This window comes from Monodelphis domestica, chromosome 1 (genome assembly GCF_027887165.1).
Source record: "Monodelphis domestica isolate mMonDom1 chromosome 1, mMonDom1.pri, whole genome shotgun sequence".
Taxonomy (NCBI): Eukaryota; Metazoa; Chordata; class Mammalia; order Didelphimorphia; family Didelphidae; genus Monodelphis; species Monodelphis domestica.
The window spans coordinates 172,742,934-172,761,718 of record NC_077227.1 but is presented as its reverse complement, the minus strand read 5'-3'; the positions used below and the strand labels follow the sequence as shown (position 1 = coordinate 172,761,718).

Genomic DNA, 18,785 nt, shown 5'->3' with positions numbered 1-18,785 from the left:
TTTTAATCAATAATGAGAAGGAAAATCTATCATAGCCAAGTAATTATCTTCTGAAATTACTTAAGGAAGTATTATTTTATTTGTTAAATTAGGTATTTCCTCTTTCACTTCTTTACTAAAGTGCAAATTGAATCTTTCTTTAAGGCATTGTCCTTCCTTTTATTTAGGAAACTTATGGTGTTTGAGTCTTGTCTCTGGAACACTAAATTCCAAGTATGCATGTACTTGAATTAATCTGTTGTTATCTTCCTGAATTTACCTGAAAAGAGTATAATAAATGTGAGAAACCAGGGACTCAAGATTATACCTACTGCACTCTGTCTTCATTCATTCAATGCTTGCAGTACTGGGCAGCCTGAAATCAGAACTCTGGATTAGATCACTGTGTGGAGAATGCTGGGTCTGAGTTAGAAGTAGGAAAAGCCAAGAAATTGTTCTGTGTCTCTAAGCAAATTGTGTAGAAGGGGCAAAGAGGATGATGATGGTGATGAGAGTGCTGATTATACAGGTAAGCTGCTGCATGGTAAAGATATAGCCCTTATACTTCCAATTATCTGGAAATCTTGAAAAGGATTATGGCAGACAATAGGGAAACCTGCTTGATTTCACAAGTAACAAGAAGAGCAATGACAGAGCTATTCTCTTGACCAGGGTTTTCTACTAGGAATGTGAATAGAGATCAGTAGACTGAAGCTTAATCCACAATGCCATGACCCAAGCAGATCAATTTATCCCCAAAGTATAACCTTCTGTTGTAGTAGGAGACTGTGCTTTTCTCAATTATTTATCTCTCTATTATCTCCAGTATTTTTCCCCTGACAAGCATGTAATCAATGTTTGTTGAATTGAATTATCCACTACTAGAATATGGAATCATACGTCAAATTTATATATTTGGCTTTATTCTGAAGATATCCCAATGACTTTTCTCAGGGCAGTCTTCATCTCCTTATTTCAGAGGCTATAAATCAGGGGGTTTTAAAATGGTGTCACAACTGAGTAGAACAAGGTTATTATCTTCTGTACTTCTCCTGAGTTTTCAGATGTTGGACTCACATACATGACCATAACACTCCCAAAGAAGAGACAGACCACAGCCAGATGAGATCCACATGTGGAGAAGGCTTTTCGTCTACCAGCTGCTGAGGGAACTTGCAGCACAGCTCTTAGTAATAGGATGTATGATCCAAAAAGGTAGATTATGGTGAGAATGATGATCAGGGAGCTTATGATGTAAAACAGAATTTCAGTGGTAGGAGCAGGGGCACATGATAGAGCCATGAGTGGATCTATGTCACAAATAAAGTGGTCAATGATATTGGGAACACAGAATGTCAGCTGGGAGAGCTGTACAGTAGATAGAAAATAGCTTAGGAAGCCAAGCACTCAGCACACAGATATCAAGATGTAACAGCACTGTAAAGTCATTTTGATTGGGTAGTGCAATGGGTGGCAGATGGCAAGATAACGATCATAAGCCATGATGCATAAGAAGTAGGCTTCAGTTGTACCAAGAGATGAGAAGAAATAAAACTGGAGAAAGCAACCAGCAAAGGAGATGGCTTTAGTTTCTGAGAGGAAATTTTCCAACATGCTAGGAACAGTGGAGGTGATATACCAGATCTCTAGGAAGGCAAAATTCCCCAGTAGGACGTATATGGGAGTGTGGAGTCTCTGGTCCCACTTCACTGCACAGATGATGGCCCCATTCCCCATCATGGTCAGGATATAGACTATCAAGAATAAAAAAAGAGTAAGATTTGTATCTCCCAGTCCCCAGGGAAGCCTAGAAGGATAAATTGAGTCACAGTGTGTACTCCTGAGTTGTTCATTGGTTCCTGAGCTGTGGAAAAGACAAAAGACACAGTTATATCAATTGATTTGCATCTTGGGCAGCTCTTGGACAGGATTTTAATGAGGCCATTGGAGAGTTTGTAGGATAAACAATAAACAAAGCTCATATGGAAACCAGTTTGTAATAATCTTTTCTTCCTTCCACCTCTCTAATTTTTGACAAAGCAGGCCATAACTCAACTTTCTTGTACCACCCTTCATACTTCAAGGTACCATTATTTCTTGCTTACTTTGCTACAACAGGCTCAAATCCCTATAGGGAAAAGACTATAAGTTGTTCCTTCCATTTGCTCATTAATATTTTGTCCATCTCTTAGTTGGTTAAGGAGGATTTGTTATTGAAGAGAAAACTTAATAGGTAGAGGATACAGTGACAGATGGGGAGATAATTCAACTTACAAAGCTTCTTCCATGTTAGTTGTGATTCTTTTTCTAGTACAAAGTATTTACTTACTTTTCTTAGTTCTTTGGCAGTAGAGAACACCACAGACTCTAGTTATTTTCTGAAATGTTAACAACATTTTATTTTGAAGTATTTGGTCTAATCTAATCTAAATAAAATATCTTTCTACTAGCCATGTAAAGAATACCACATTCTATTCTAATGAACTTGCTTTCATTCTTATGAAGGACATAAATTTAATTAAGGTTAGGAATGAATCCTCACTCAAATAGATTTGGTTGGTTATCAGACTAAATTCAGAAGCTCTGTTTTTGGCATAGTTAAATTAAAAGCAATTTCTCTTTAACTTAATCTTTGACCAGGCTAAAAAACACTAAGGGATTCATTTGAAGAATGAGTGTTTCTTTGCTAAGCAAAGAATTCTTTGTTTTCTTGAACTAAATAAAAGGATGTGACCTTTTTGGTACACCATGGACCTGACCTTAGTTTTGTAGGACCACAGATCTTCTTTAAGGGTAAATCTCTTGTCATGTAAAAGAGGCATTCAAGGAAGAGCTTGTAGAGTGACTGGGAAAATAGGGTAGTGTTGGCAGGCAACATTTGAACCTCATTTCCATTAGAACTTGTTCAAAGAAGCAAAATCTATGTATACATACACATTCACACTCATTTTGATATAGAAATCCATCTAATTGTGCAGGGAAATAGGAATGGAAGGGAATAATAGGGAGAGATTATATGAAGGAGGATAGATTAAAGCAATCAGAAGCAAAACTGACTTGAAAAGGGAGTAGGGTAAAAAAGAATAGGATGGAGAGAAATATATGGTTAGCAATTTTAATGGTGAATGTGAATTGGATGAACTCACCCATAAAATGAAAACAGATAGCAGAATAGATTAGAAATCAGAATCTATCAACATGTTGTTTGCAAGAGATGCACTTGAAAGGTGCTGGAGCAGAATCTATTATGCTTCAGCTGAAATGAAAAGGCAGAAGTAGCAATCAATATTGGACAAAGCAAAAACAAAAATAGACCTAACTGAAAAAGAAAATCAGGAAAATGACATTTTACTAAAAGATACCATGGACAGTGAAGTAGCATAAAATATATAGGAAGTTTGTCAAATATATAGGGAACTGAGTCAAATTTATAAAAAATAATAGCCATTCTTTAATTGATAAATGGTCAAAGGATATCAATAATTTACAGAAGAAATCAAAGCTAACAAGTCAAGAAAAAATGCTCTATATTACCACTAATAAGAGAACTTCAAATTTAAACAACTCTGAGGTACCCCCTTATAACCATCAGATCAGCTGACATTAAAGAAAAGAAAAACCCCACTTCTATATAATGGAGGGGATGTGGAACATAGGGACAGTAATACAGTATTGGAAGATTGCAAACTGGTCCAACAATTTTGGAGAATAATTTGAAACAATGCTCTAAAGGATACAAAACCGTGTATACCCTCTTACCTGGCAATACTACAACTAAATGTATATCCAAAATAGATAAAAGGAAAGAGGAAAGTACCTATATATTAAAAATATTGATAGTAGCTTTTTATATGGTGGCATTTTCCCCCATGATATCATGCTGCTTAATGTATCTAACACATGTAAAAATCACACCAACATATTTTTATTGTCATGAATAACAACTACCTTTTAACATCTAAAATTTAATATTTAAATTAGCTTGTGAAGAAGTTTTCCATAATAAAAAATCTAGAGATGATTCATAAAAATTAAAATAGATAACTTCCAGAACATTAAATTGATGTGAAACATGTTTAACACACTGTTATCTGAGAATAATTATACACATGTACTTTATCTTATGTCCTGATACATGCCACTTTATAGAATAGTTGCTTTTGGAAGCCCGTTTATGAAGTGAATGTCAGTGAATTGTTATAAGGGATCTCTAGAGTCATTTAATCCAATAATTATAAAAATGAGAATCTCCTTCTTATCCAACAAATGGTCCTTCTGATATTGTTTGGAAATATGTGGTGAGGAAACACTTATTATCTCCTGGGGTAGCCCATTTATTTATTTATTTATCTATCCATTCATTCATTCATTTATTTGTTTATTTATTTAATATTTTTTAAAACATCAAGCTTAACTTCACCTCTTTGGAATTTTTTCCCCATACTGATTATTTTGCCCCCAGAGCAAAGCAAAATCAATCTACTTTTCAAAGTGATAGCCTCAATGATCCTTCTTTTCTTTTGGATAATACTTCTCAGCAATAATAATATCTAGGATTGATATAACACTTTAAGGTTTGCAAACACTTTACAAATTTCTCATTTTATCCACACAACAACTCTTTGAGGTAAGTGCCATTATTATCATCATTTTATAGATGAAGAGACTGAGACAGATAGCAATTAAGTAACTTGTCCAGGTTACACAGCTAGCAAGTGTCTGAAGCTAGACTTGATCCTATATTTTGTTTGCTCTATCTCTAGCTAGCACATTACATACAATGCCACTGATCTGCCTTTATTTATTCTACCAGTTCCTTCAATATGTGTTTGGCTTGATCTTTAGACATGGGGTTGAGGTCTTTTGCTAACATGATGGCCTTTTTTCTGGATATTCTGCAGTTTATCAACTTACTTTGTACAATAAGGCACCCATAATTGAACCAAGGACTTTAGAAATGATTTGATAAATAGGATTATCATTATAGGACAATCATTCCTGAACACTATGACTCCCTTAATAAATTAATTGATTAATTAATTAATTGAGTTTAAAGTGCACTAAAACACTCAAATATTTTTCTGTGAACTCATTATGCAACAAATTTCACTTTCTCTTTATAATTTCTGTCCTCTCTTTTAACATTGCCTGGGCCACCATAACAGTTAAATTCTGATGTTCTTTCCAGGCCACTTAAGAACTTGGTGCCAGACTAGACGCTTATGTGTGAACAATCAATTAATGTGGCTATTTTTGCCTACAGATAGAGGTTCTCTGTGCTACTGTGATTTTATTAGCCAGTCATCTTACAAATGACATGGGCAATTACACTGTAGGATGTGAGTTTTCATGCTCAAGTTTATACCTGTCTTAGAATTAAACAATTTCAGGCTGAACATCACCATAGGGATTCTATAGCCCAGAGATGTCATCTCAGAAAAACTCTGCAAAGTGATGCATGACATTATGTGGCACTACAGGAAACAAATATGCCATTGCATGATATAAATGTGTCATCAAATGTCAATGGGTGGGAGATGGCATGCTCCCATGTCACTGCATGATGCATAAATGCCATTGCATGCACTTACATGGAAAAAGGTGTCATTGTGGGATAGAGCCATGCCATTGCATGACACATATGCATCATTAAATGTCATTGCATGGCAAGTCATGTTGCTGCATGAATATGAAATACCATAGCCTGTGAAGCACCACCACCTGTGTAGTGTGTTTGGAGGTCAGCAAGGGCAGTGATCTACTAATGGGTAGGTCTCTTTCTTCCACTTTCAATTTCACTTTTTTTACTATTTGTGTGTGTCTGTGTGTGTGCATGTTCATGTGTGTGTGCACGTGTGTATGTGTGTGTGAATGTGTGTGTGTGTGTGTGTGTGTGTGTGTATAGTGGGAAACTTCCAGAGCATCAAGCCAACGGGCAAGAGAAGCAGGAAGAGAGAGCACATAGATGTGAGTTCAGCAAATATTTTCTTTTATCTGGGATTTCAGCTCTCCAGCTTAGGTCTTGGAATGCATCTCCTGGGGACATGAGAGTCTACTTTAATTCTTTCTCAAATGACAGTGACATGGATCAGCATAGTAGAATGGTGGGCCTAAATTCATGGAGACCTGAGTTCAAATCTAGCCTCAGACACCAGATGTGTGAATCCAGACAAGTTATTTAACTTCCTCTGGTCTCACTTTTGTTAACTCTAAAATGGGGATAATGGCAGTATCTATTTCCCTGAGTTGTAATGGCCAAATGAAATAATACTTGTGGTGTCTGGCACACAATAAGTGTATAATTAGTGCTTCTTCTCTTTTCCTTCTCACATTACTGTTGAAAGTTAATAGGGTTATGAAAAACAGTGACCCAGACACTATCCAGCCATAGTCTAGTCCAATGATGGTGACCCTTTTAGAGACTGAGAACCCAAATTTCACTCTCACACTGCATGTGAGCTGCCCCCTTACCCCAGACAGGGGAGGAATGAAGCACTCCCATTGGGCTGCAGGGCAGAGGAGTGGAACATGTGAGAAATTTCCTCAGAGACAGGTGGAAAGGGGGAGGGGAGCAGCCCCCACTGGCATGCGTGCCATAGATTCACTAACATGGGTCTAGTTACGTCACATCTATCATTGACATCTTGAGGCAATTAAATATGTCTTCTTCTAAGTTCTGTGTGAGAAGGTATGACAGAAAGAAAAAGACTAAGGGGATAGCTTGAGCTTAAGAAAGAGAAAGATATGTAAAGGTGATATGAAGGGCTTTGAATTTGTAGAAAAGGTCAGAGACTGAATTTGAGGAAGACAGATTTGGGAAAACTTTAAAAGCATTTCAGGAGAAAGATTTGTGAAAAGTGTATGTATAACTAAAGCTTAAAAATAAGGAATTGACTTAGGGAAAGAGAAAACAGAATAGGATGAAAAGAAGAAAAGGGAAGCAGGAGGAAAATCATTTGAAAAGAAAGAAGGAAAGGAGGAAGAAATGGAGGAGAAAAAACCCTCAAAGAGAGTGAGAAGGTAGTTGGCAAGATAAGTAATACAAGCTAAAGGGGTTCTCAAGGGGAAGGGAAAGGAAAATTGCATTTAAAGTATTAGATTCTAGAGAGGCAAGGACAGTGATCAGACTTGAAACCACTTACAAATAGTTTGCCACAATATTTGTCTGTGGAAGATAATAATCTCTGCATGTACTCAAATTCAGGTTCTGTGAGCATATTTGTTACAAGGTTTTTGTTTTTGTTTTTGGATTGAGTCAGGCCTAGAGACAGGAGCCCCTAGGTTCAAATTTGACCTCAGACACTTCCCAGCTGTGTGACCCTGGGCAAGTCACTTGACCCCTATTGCCTAGCCTTTACCACTCTTCTGCCAAAGAACCAAAACACAGTATTGATTCGAAGATGGAAAGTAAGGGATTAAAAAAAAGAGGAAAATGCTAGAGGTGAAATTTTATATGTACTTTCAGATGGGATAATTTATTATTAGTTTTACTTATATTATTTTACTTTTTTATGAGGCCACTGATAAAGTGGAAATGGGAGTAAATGTAAATGTCTGTAAAGTAAAAATAAAAAAAACCCAATAATTTTTTTTTAAAACTTTTGCCTTCTGTCTTAGAATCAATGCTGTGTATTGGTTCCAAGGCAGAAGAATGATAAGGGCTAGGTAATGGGGTTTAAGTGACTTATCCAGGGCCTGTGGAAAGGAAAATTGAAACAAGTTTTGGACTTTCTGCTAGTCAGGTGGAACTGACAGCAGTTGGAATATTAAAGAGAAGATATTGACAAGATGACAGTTATAAGGCTGGGGGAGGGGAACTGGGAGAGTGACAGTTGGTCTGGAGGCTCTCTTTCCTGGCCTTTGGACTAGAAGGAGCCTCTCTCCCTCTCTGGATAGAAGTATCTTTATTCCTGGACTTTTCCCAACTGTGTGCTCTACCAGGATTCCTGTGATCGTGTCATTGAACAAATTTTTTTAAGGGGAGTGGTTTGAACTGTAAGGCCAGGTTTTTAGGTGTGTCAGCCCATAGAGACAGGCCCAACAATCTCTGAAGTTCAGAACCTTTTCATCTTCTTGCTGCCTACTGCTAAAGACTTTGAACTTAAGAAAACTAGCATAGATATAGCATAGACAGGAATAAAAGAAACCCTTCACCAGCCTGTGAGGCCCAGCCTCAGCTCAAAAGCGGAGAGAGACTCAAATTCAATCTAGGGAAATCCTGATTCCCTCTTGCCTGATAACTCCCCAATCCAAACTTGTTATTAAAATTCATCTTTATTTAATAAAACCACAGTCAGATAAGAGGAGAACTATCATTTCAGGGAATAGAGGGAGCAGAACCCAAGGACAACCATTCAACCATAAACGGTCCTTATTGGACCCGTGCCAGGTGACCTTGGTCTGGGAGGAGGCTTCAGGGGGGTCTGTGCTTACCTGTTTGGGGTGTCTTCAACATCACTCAATAGAGAAGACATCCCCTCAGGATATCATAGATGACCTATTTCTCAGGAAACCCAATTTTCAAAGATAACCTCTCAGCAAGGGACATCTCTCTCCTTTTACCTTGCTGGTAGCCATATTTCCTCTATCCTTCAACTCCTCTATTCCCCGTTACAAAACCTTCCATATTCCCTGTCCTTCTTCAATCTTCCACAATTCCCTTTAAATATTACAGGACACACAGCTAGGAAGTGTTTAAAGTAAGTTTTAAACCCAGAACTTTCTGTCTCTAGGCCTGGATGTCAATCCACTAAGCCATGTAGTTGACCCTACTTTTGTTTTTTTAAAGATGAGATCTATACAAGGTTCTCAAAGAAATTGAAAAAAGAAGATATCACTTGAAATTGGAGTGTTTGGAGGGAGAGAAAATAACTTTCTGTTTACTTAACAAATAAAAATGTGGTGGGGGTGGGGAGATGCTAGAGGTGTGAAGTGTTAGAAGCACTTTCATATGAAGTCACTATATTATTAATTTTACTTAAATATTTTTACTTTCTAAGGGATTATATCTGAATTTAAGAAGATGAAATTAGGAAAGAGCTAGTAGTCTATTTGGCTGGAACATAGTATGTAGTATATAGAGAGGGAAATAGAAAAAAGTAGGAAAATAATGATGAGCTAAACTATTGAGGACCATAAATCCTCTGTGAAAACATTTATTTTATTTGATAAGCAATTCAGAGCCATCAAAACATTTTGAACAGGGGAGTTAATTACAATTTTATCTACTCATTTGGAAGATTATTTTGATAAGTATGTAGGGTACATTAGAGATGAGCAAGACTGGAGACTGAAGAAGATTAATCAGTTACATTATTATAGTTGAAGTAATGAAGAAGTAATTTTATTATTATAATTGAAGTAATGAAGATAATGACAGTATGAATGGAAATCAAGAAATAAATTGGAAGGATATTGCCAATAAGGAAACCAAAATGTTTGAAAACAAACTAGATGTGAAAATTGAGGGAGAGGGATGTATAATATATGATTTTCATATTTTGAACCTCATTATTGGACATATTACCATTCTCCTATTATTGAGCAATCAACAAAAGTATAGAAATTGGAAAGAGGGACACATTTTTAAGGAAAGATAATGAATACACATGTGGCTAACCTGAATTTGAAATGCAAATGGAATATCTGGATAGAAATATTCAACAGGCCACTGGAAATGAAGGACTGAAGTTCTTGCAAGTAGCATATTTTGTATGTGTTGATCTTTTTTATTCTTGATCTCTTCATTTAAGATAGATATTATATATATATATATATATATATATATATATATATATATACACACATATATGTCTCAGGCCCCAAAGGTATTTTTATAAAGACTATAATGTTCAGGGGGAAGCTGGGTGGCTTAGTGCATTTAGAGTCAGGTCCAAAGATGGGAGATCCTTGGTTCAAATCTGACCTCAGACACTTCCTAGCTGTGTGACCCTGGGCAAAGTCACTTAACCCCCTTTGCTTAACCCTTACCACTCTTCTGCCATAGAACCAATACCTAGTATTAATTCTAAGACAGAAGGTAAAGGTTTAAAAAAATAAGACTATAATGTTCAGATGCTCAGTATTTTCTTCAGGGCATCCTTCATGTCCTTGTTTCTAAGACTGTAGATCAGAGGGTTTAAGAATGGAGTCACCACAGAATAAAAGAGGGTCACAATCTTTTGTGTTCCTGCTTCATGGCCTGATGTTGGTTTCACATACATTACCATCACAGAGCCGTAGAATAGTGAAACCACAGCCAAATGGGATCCACAGGTGGAAAAGGCTTTGCGTCGACCTGCTGCTGAAGGGACTCTCAATACAGCTTTCAGGACCAAGGCATAGGTTCCCATGATGAAAAGGAAAGGAATAAACAGTGGCAAAGAATTCACAATAGAACAAGCAAATTCTATCAAAGGGGCCCTGGTGCAAGTGAGTGCTAGCAAAGGACCTGGGTCACAAAGAAAGTGGTCTATGATCTTGGATCCACAGAAGGACAACTGGGAGATGAGGATGATGGGGACTAGGAACCATAGAAATCCAGACACCCAGCAGGTGACCACCAGGTTGATGCAGAGACGTCCTGTCATGATAGTGGGATAACGCAAAGGCCAACATATGGCCAAATATCGATCAAATGCCATAATGGCCAGAAAAAAACATTCTGTACCACCTAAGGAGAAGAAGAAGTAAAACTGAAGGAAGCATCCAGAGAAAGAGATAGTCTTGGTCTTAGAAAGAAAGTTGGCCAACATATTGGGTACAGTAGAAGTGACGTACCAGATCTCCAGAAAGGAGAAGTTGGCCAAGAGAATATACATGGGGGTGTGAAGTCGCTTGTTCCCATGCACGACACAGATGATAGAACCATTTCCTATGAGGGTCAGGATATAGATGAATAGGAAAAATATGAAGAGGAGGATCTGAACCTCTTTGCTACAGGGGAATCCAAGGAGTATAAAGCCAGCAGTACCATTAGAGTTGTTTTCCATGTAAGAAATTTTCATTTGCCTGTAAGCTATAAATCAACCAATGGTTATTGATTAAAAATATACCATTTAAAATATTCCTTTAAGGTACTAAAAATAAATTAAAAAATTGTCGACTGAGTACAGAATACTGGAGAAATATAAAGCTTCAGTATATTAAGGTTTCTGTCCAAAAGGATTTATAGTATAGCAAAGGAATTATATAACAATAAACATTAATGTAGTCTTGTAATGATAAGAGAACTGATAGGAAGTATGTTTTTTCCTAGCTGGAAAGAGAGGGACTGAATGATAATGAGAGGCAAGAGACTCATTGGATCAGGGAAGCTTAGCCCCAAACTATCTGGGCTTCTCTGCATTCAAGTCCACCAGCTTCTATCTCCTCTGATTCTTATTGTCCCTCAAAATGGGAAGTCTTTCACAATGGGGAAAAAACTATATTTCTCATCAGTCCCCTCTGCCAATACAGACTAGTTATAAAACAAAATAATGCATGTTGATCATGTCAGAAAGATATAATAAAATTATCTTGAAGTTGGAAGGCATTTGTTAATATGAATCAAGGGATAAAAAAAAAGAATTGTGATGTAGCTGGCATTTGATTTGGTCTTTGAAAGAAGATAATAATAGGAGGTGCAAAATTTTAGATACCAGGACTTAGGAGTTTCCTATTTCAAATAAATGTTAAAATGCATTAATTTTCCCTTGTACCTACTTTACTAATGCTTCTCTTTCTTTGTGTCTTATACAGAATGTACCAACAGTCTTAAGGTAGTTTTAAGCTATTAAAACTATTAAAGCTAAGACTTGAACTAAGTCTTTTGGGACACCCTGAATTAGCTTTCATTTATACTTTACTGAAAAAATTGAGCTCATACATTGTTAGCTCCCTTTTCTCCCCTACTCATCTACTCAAAACCTCTCTATGTCATGCTCTAGTCTCTTCAGTGCTGAGTTGCCTCTTTTCTTGACAAGGTCAGCAACAGTGCTTGAGACCTTGATCCTGTATTTTTCTTTTCTTCTTCAGAAGCTTGTTGCCTTGATTATTTACTCTTTTATGCTGTCATCTTCAACTACTTTTTATCCATTGTCTCCTTTCCTTATGCCTCACTTACATTTGTTGCCCAGTATCTTCTTAAAAAAATTTGTCCTCCTATCCCAAGATATCCCTTTTTTATTCTCCCCTTACTTGCCAAATTCCTAGAGTCATCTAGAATCACTACTTCCATTTTCTTACCTCCTACCCATTTCTCAGCTCCTTGAAATCTGGGTTCCAACCCCATCACTCTACTGAAATTGTTTTCTCCAAGGTTACCATATATCTCTTAAATGCTAAACCTCAGTGGCTTTTCCCAGGCTTTGTTGTTCCCGTGGAATCTTTGCTGTTTTTTAAAACTCTAGAACATTCTATTCTCATAGATAGTTTCTTATTTACTTCTGAGATACTACTTTTTTGTTTCTTTTACCCACCTCACAATTTATTCTCAGTCTCTTTTGTTAGTTACTTCATCTTCCAATCATTAGTAAGGATTGTTCCTTAAGGGTTTGTCTTGGACCATGTTCTCTTCTTTCTCAAAGTTCTCTCCAGGTAATCTAATTAACTCTTGAAAGTTTAATTATTTGTCTATGCAGGTAACTCCCAAACCTATGCATTGTCGTAATTTTTCTGAACTTTTATCACCAAATACATACCAGACATCTACACCTGGATATACCTCAGGCATATTACTTTCATATAAGCACACTAGGCCTCTTTATTTTACTCCCAAAGTCTACCCATCCTTCAGACTTTCCTATTTCTGCTGAAGGCATTGTCATAATTTCTACTAACCTAGGTCTACAATCTCAAAGTCATCTTTGACTCTTCCTCTCTCGCCCTACCCATCTCCAATCAATTTTCAAGTCTTGTTAATTCAACTTCTTTAGAACCTCTCATATCTATCCTCTTTTTAAAATCTACATGCTTGCTATCCTAGTTTGGGTCCATATCATTTCCTGACTAGACTATTCATCTTACTTCTCTAGTCCATTCTTCACAGAGCTGCCAAATTAATATTATTGTTTTATCTTAGATCTCAAATTGAAAGGTACTTCAGAGACTATCTCAATCAACTACCCTCATTTTACAGATGAGGAGAATGGTTCTGAGAAGTCATACAAGTAATAAGCATCACAGGTGAGATTTGAACCCAAGACCTCTGTATGATACTGCCTCTCAGACTAGACTTGGCTTAACTGTTAAGTTAATGGCACATGTTCTCTGAAGATGACGCAATTTACCACATCCATTATATGGTAATACAACTGATTACAGATTTCCATTTAAATGAACAGGTTCAGATTGGGTAGCAATCTCTGTAGCTATAATCACCTTTGTAGCACTTCTGGATTTATTTATAATGGGCAAATTGCTGGTTATTTAAGTACATCAGTTGCTTAGGCAATTAGTCAAGTATGAGTTAATATGGACAATTATTTGCAATTGCAAGAATTGGGAAAATTATTCTGTGGTGAATTCTCCCTCTTTTCAAAACCCCTTTCGTAATTGTAGTTTTCCCCAGGATGCTATCAGATGTTATATTCCAAAAATACTTGCCCTCAGCTGATCTCTAAGGTGTCAGATAATATGGGTTTAAGGTAGTACCATTTCCCAACTTTTTTTTTAGTGTGATTATCTATCCAGTCCAGGTTTTATAATGGTGAGATTGTAGGAAGCATGACAGGAGATGAGGGCACAGGAACAGAAAAAGTGTTTGATTTGGAGGAAGATGAGTTCAAATTCTGCCTTGGAGACTTAGTAGCTATGTGTATGTAGGCTTACCTCACATGCAACCTGGGGATAATAATAGAGTATCTATATCACAAGGTTATTGTGAGAACCAAGTAAAATAATGTATGTAAAGCACATTGGAAATTAAAAATGTTACATAATTTTAAATTTAAATTGATTTAATTTAATTTTAAATTTCAATTTTAAATTAAATTAAATTTAAAATTTTAATTTAATAATTAAAAATGGCATATAAATATCATTACCTGGAGAAATGATACCAAGGGGAACTGGATGTTTGAAAAAGAAGAAAAGACCAGAAATGGTCATGTGGTGAACATAAAGCATAGCTGATAGGTAGCCTAAATGTTCCATTGATATATCTTTGTATTATCAAGAGAGTTCAAGGTAGGTCCTTAAGATTTTGGACTGATTTTCTGTGAACTTAAGGGAGGAAATGCATTTGTCACACAAGATGGGTAAACATGGATGACTTGTGTTCAGAATCCTTGGAGGGAATAACTAAACCTATGACACTACTGTTCCATTAAAGTTAAATGACTGCTGTTATTCTTATTGTTTTTCCTGGTGCTTCTTATAGACTACATCATGGGTAGCATTATCCTCATACTTGGAAGTATTTTTGTAATTGGTAAAAGGAGCATAGGATCAGAGCTTTAGAGATGGAAGGGACCTTTGGGGCTATCTAGTCCAGTCCCTACATTTTACAGGGAAGGAAATTGAGTCACAGTGAGATTAAGTGATATGTTCAGGATAACTCAGCTAGCAACTGCCCAAGTCAGATTTAGAATCCAGGACTTTATAACTCTAAATATTGTGCTCTCTCCATGAATTCATACTGTATTTCAGCCACATAAATGTTGAATCTATTTTAAAACATTTCTCTTCTTTGTTAAACAGTTGTCTTTCCATGATGCTTCTTCTGCTTTGTCTATAAAACAAACCAAAAAGTAGACATTCTAGAGAAATGAACCCTTGGGAGAAATTTATCCCTCAAATGGTATTTCTATGCCTAAATATAAAGAACTTACTAATTTATACTTATTTGTGCATATATATGGCTGTAGGCTTTTAACTACAATTACAAATTACTTGTTTTTATCTATAGGGCTTTATATTCTAAAAATTGCAATAATATCATCCATAGAGGGAGTTAAGAGAGCAATTAAAACCAAGGACATTTAGAATTTAATTTTGGCTAAGCCACTAACTGCAAATGCCATTGGGCAGATAACCAAATCTGTTCTTTCTGATCTGGAGAAAGGTGAGGCTTCATTAGATTATCTCTAGAGTCATTCCATCTTGATGTGTTTATGTAGAGGTCCACTCTAAGATTGTCCTAGATTGGGGTCCAGTTGCTGCTTTTGCTTCACCTGCTATTTAGGTACGACACAAATGAGTAGGAAGAACATGCTAGGCATGGGAGATAGATGCTACAGAGGCAGGAGATCTATGAAGAATAGCAAGTTGGACAGTATAATTGGACTTTAAATGTCACTATTTGGTATTCAGGTGCTATAATGCATTAAGAGCTAAGAAAAAGCTAATCTTTAAGAGGGCTGTGCCATTACTCACCTGCATTCATCCTTTTATTCCTTTGTTCTGCTGTCCCATTGACCTGCTCTAAATATAATCTGCAAGCATTGAGAAGGATAGACAGATTCCTTTAGAAGTTCTTTTGACCCAGTTTCTATGGTCTACATGATACTGATTATTTTGTTTGACTGAGACTGTACATACTAATATCCCTTACCTTCCAGTGGACAGACTGAGTAGACCTGGAGGATCCTACAGTTCTTGGGATGGCCCCAACATGGAGGAGTGAGACTTGTACTGTAGACAGTCTAGCTACTGCACTATTGGTTGGCTAGCATCTCTCTCTCTCTCTGTGTATGTTCACTGCATGATATAAAGAACAAATGGAGAAGGTCTTTAGAGGGCCAATTATCCATGCATTTATTAGTGCCATAGACCTCCACCCTCTTAGTCTTCCCAACTTGACAGTCTGATCAGATAACTCAGGCCTCAATTCATATCCTTGAGCAAATCTGACAAAAGGTTACATGAAGATGGCAGTCATATATCCCTTTGATTTTATTATACTATGTGCCCAAAGCTGATGTTCTCCATTGTGATAAATGAGAATGCCCCATGGAGGAAAAAATAGCACAATCAGCTATCCAGTAAGCCTGAATCAAAGGACCTTCAGAAAGAACCTGGAAGCCATTTTATTTGCAATAAGCACTACATCACCTTCTTTCCTGAAGCAGGACAAAGGACCCTGAAGTCAAGATCCCCTTTCTTCTCTTCTCATGAGTACTTCAGATTTCCTTCCTGAAGAACCTGAACCCCAGGCTGGATGAGCTGTTATGGGGACAGTTTGAGAAGATTTATGCTTCAGGCCCTGAATTGTATGAACTCTGAGGTTCTTTATAGTTTTGAGATTCTATTAGTCTATGTTATCTTAGATTTCTGACAGAGAAAATATCCTATACAAAAATTAACCCAGGAAAAGAGTGTGGATGTGGGGCTGGTGCAATACTTTCCTAGTGTTTGCAAGGAAAGGGAGAGGTTATAAGTAAAATATACTCTGGAGTAAATCTTGGATCCCTCTTCTTTGAGGGACCAATTATTTATCTGTAGAAGGAGAATAGTGTCTGGGGAAAACTTTGTTGCCTATTTTTTCTTCCTCTTAAGAGCCTATTCCCTCTGAGGATTTGGTCTCAGAAATGAATCTTATAAAATGTCTACATAATGCTCAAGGCTATGCTAGTTGTGTTTTTCTTGCTTTTCTTCTCAGATCTCTTATCTCTTAGGTGACAGAGGATAAACTGATTCTACCACTGAGGTAGTCCCTCAGTGGTCTGATATTTTTATTTGGAATGTAGGGTCAAGGTAAAAATCAAGAGAATATTGATAATGGATATTGGAATGAATGAATGAATGAATGAATGAAATCTGGACTGGGATCCAGAATACTGGAATTTTAGACTCTTCCCCATGACTCATACCAAGACTTAAGGAAAATGCTTTCTTTTCTTCCTGTTTGTTAATCTTTAAAATAGAGAGAATAATCACAATACTTTCCTCCCAACCTATTAGAGATAATGTAATCATGGCTCTGTCACTATAATGGATCCTAGAGGTTATTTAGTTTGACTCCATATTTTTAGATGAGGAAATGGAGACCTTTAGAGTTAAATAACATACCCTGGGTCACACAGATTGTAAGCCTCAAGATAAAGGATTTGAATCCAGGTCCCTGTCTTTACAACTGGTATTCTTTCCACTACACCACAAATAAGAATTAATCATTCAAGAGGTTCTCCTATACCCAGGAGCAAGTTCATCCAAGGCTCTTAGAACAAGGGGGGGATTTAAAAAAATGGTAGTTATTAATTAGGATTTCCTAATTAGGATCAATTAACAAACATTTATTGAGTGATTAGTATATGTAAAGCAGTATTAAGCATTAAAAAAAAATTAAAGTTCCTGTCTTCAAGGAGCATATATTCTAATGGGGAAGACAACATGACATAGAGAGGTATATATCAGACATATGCAAATCAAATGCAAGGTAACCTTGCAGGGGAAAACAACATCTGAGGGAGGAAGAAAAGGTCTCCAACAGTAGATAGTGCTTGAACTGAGTCTTGAAGAAAACCAGGACTTCCAAGAAGTATTGGTGAGAATGTAGAACATTCCAGTCATGAGAGATACCCTGTGCAAAGATATGGAAATGGGAAATGGAGTATTATGTGTGCACCATGTTGGTCAGTATGGCTGAATCATAGAGAGCATGGAGAGAAATATTGGCATGTAAAAGTAAGAAGGGGTGAGGTTGTGATGACCTTTAAATGTACCACAGAGGGATTTCTATTGGAATATGTTACTATTTCTCTATGAAATAGGAATTCTTGGAATTTACAGAATGGAAAGCAAAATGATCAGATATGTTTTAGAAAAATTACTTTGATATCTCTATGGAGGGTAGATTGGAGAAGGGGTAAAGGTAGAGAGACCAAATAGGAGACTATTGCAATGGACCCAGTGAAAGGTGTTCAGGGATATGAGTGGAGAGAAGGGAGAATATATGAGAAATATGGAGATGGAAATGACAAGAATTGGCAATTGTTTGGATTTGGATTTGCACTCTGTGTGTGTGTGTGTGTGTGTGTGTGTGTGTGTGTGTGTATGTGTGTGTGTGTGTGTGTGTGTGTAATCATTGCTGTCATTTCAAGTTTGTATTCAAGGATAATTAGAAGGATGGTGGCACCTTCAAGAGTAATAAGAAAGCTCCAAAAAAGGGATCAGAATATAATGAGTTCTGTTTTGGACATTTTAAATTCAAGATGTGTATATGACAGTCAGTTTGAAATATATATTAGCCAGTTAATGACATAGGACTTGAACTCAGGAGAGATCTTAAAGATGGTCATATAGATTTTGGAGTAATTTATCATAATAATGATAATTAAATCCATGGAAACAGATGATATCACCAAGTGAGCATAAAGAAAAAAGAAAAAGGGGCCCAGATCACAGTCTTGATGACTGTCAAAGGATATGAGAATTGCGTTGTGATTTTCCTTTTACTTACCAGTCAGAGGAAAGAGTGATTAATGTTGGAGGTGACACAAAGTTTGTGTATCTGAGTTCTACCCACTGGCAGACATTGTAATACTATTGGCTAGCATGGCCCTTCTAAGGAGTTTACATGTCCTCTGTTCTGTTTTCTTCTCATGAGAAACAAACCTTTTTCCCATTAGCCATTGTGCCTGGGAAACTGCTTGACCTCACCTTTAAGGTCCAAGAAATGTCTTGGCACAAGCCTAAGGACATACATACCATTCTAGAATACTGATCTCAAGGAGTCATCATGGTTTCATTAAGAGCAGTTCATTCCATATTAACTTCATTTTCCCTTTTGACAGGGTTGCTAAACTAATAGATGAAGAGATGTCCATGGATGTAGTTTGTCTGTTTTTAATGAAGCTTTTGGTAAAGTACCTTATGCTAATTTTGTG

General features: G+C 36.7%; 1 protein-coding gene and 1 pseudogene across 1 annotated transcript; both read right to left on the bottom strand.

Moving 5' to 3' along the window:
* Positions 1-954: 954 nt before the first annotated feature.
* On the bottom strand, positions 955-1,832 carry LOC100616956 (olfactory receptor 11H4-like; annotated as a pseudogene).
* An 8,217-nt stretch (positions 1,833-10,049) lies between these two features.
* On the bottom strand, positions 10,050-10,985 carry LOC100029283 (olfactory receptor 11G2-like). The gene has a single exon (XM_016431691.2). It carries the CDS (start codon positions 10,983-10,985, stop codon positions 10,050-10,052), a length of 936 nt encoding a protein of 311 aa, XP_016287177.2.
* Between the last annotated feature and the right edge of the window lie 7,800 nt (positions 10,986-18,785).

What these genes read in the sequence shown, in the direction of transcription:
- LOC100029283 (XM_016431691.2), bottom strand. Translation starts at nt 10,985, where the DNA reads ATGAAAATTTCTTACATGGAAAACAACTCTAATGGTACTGCTGGCTTT.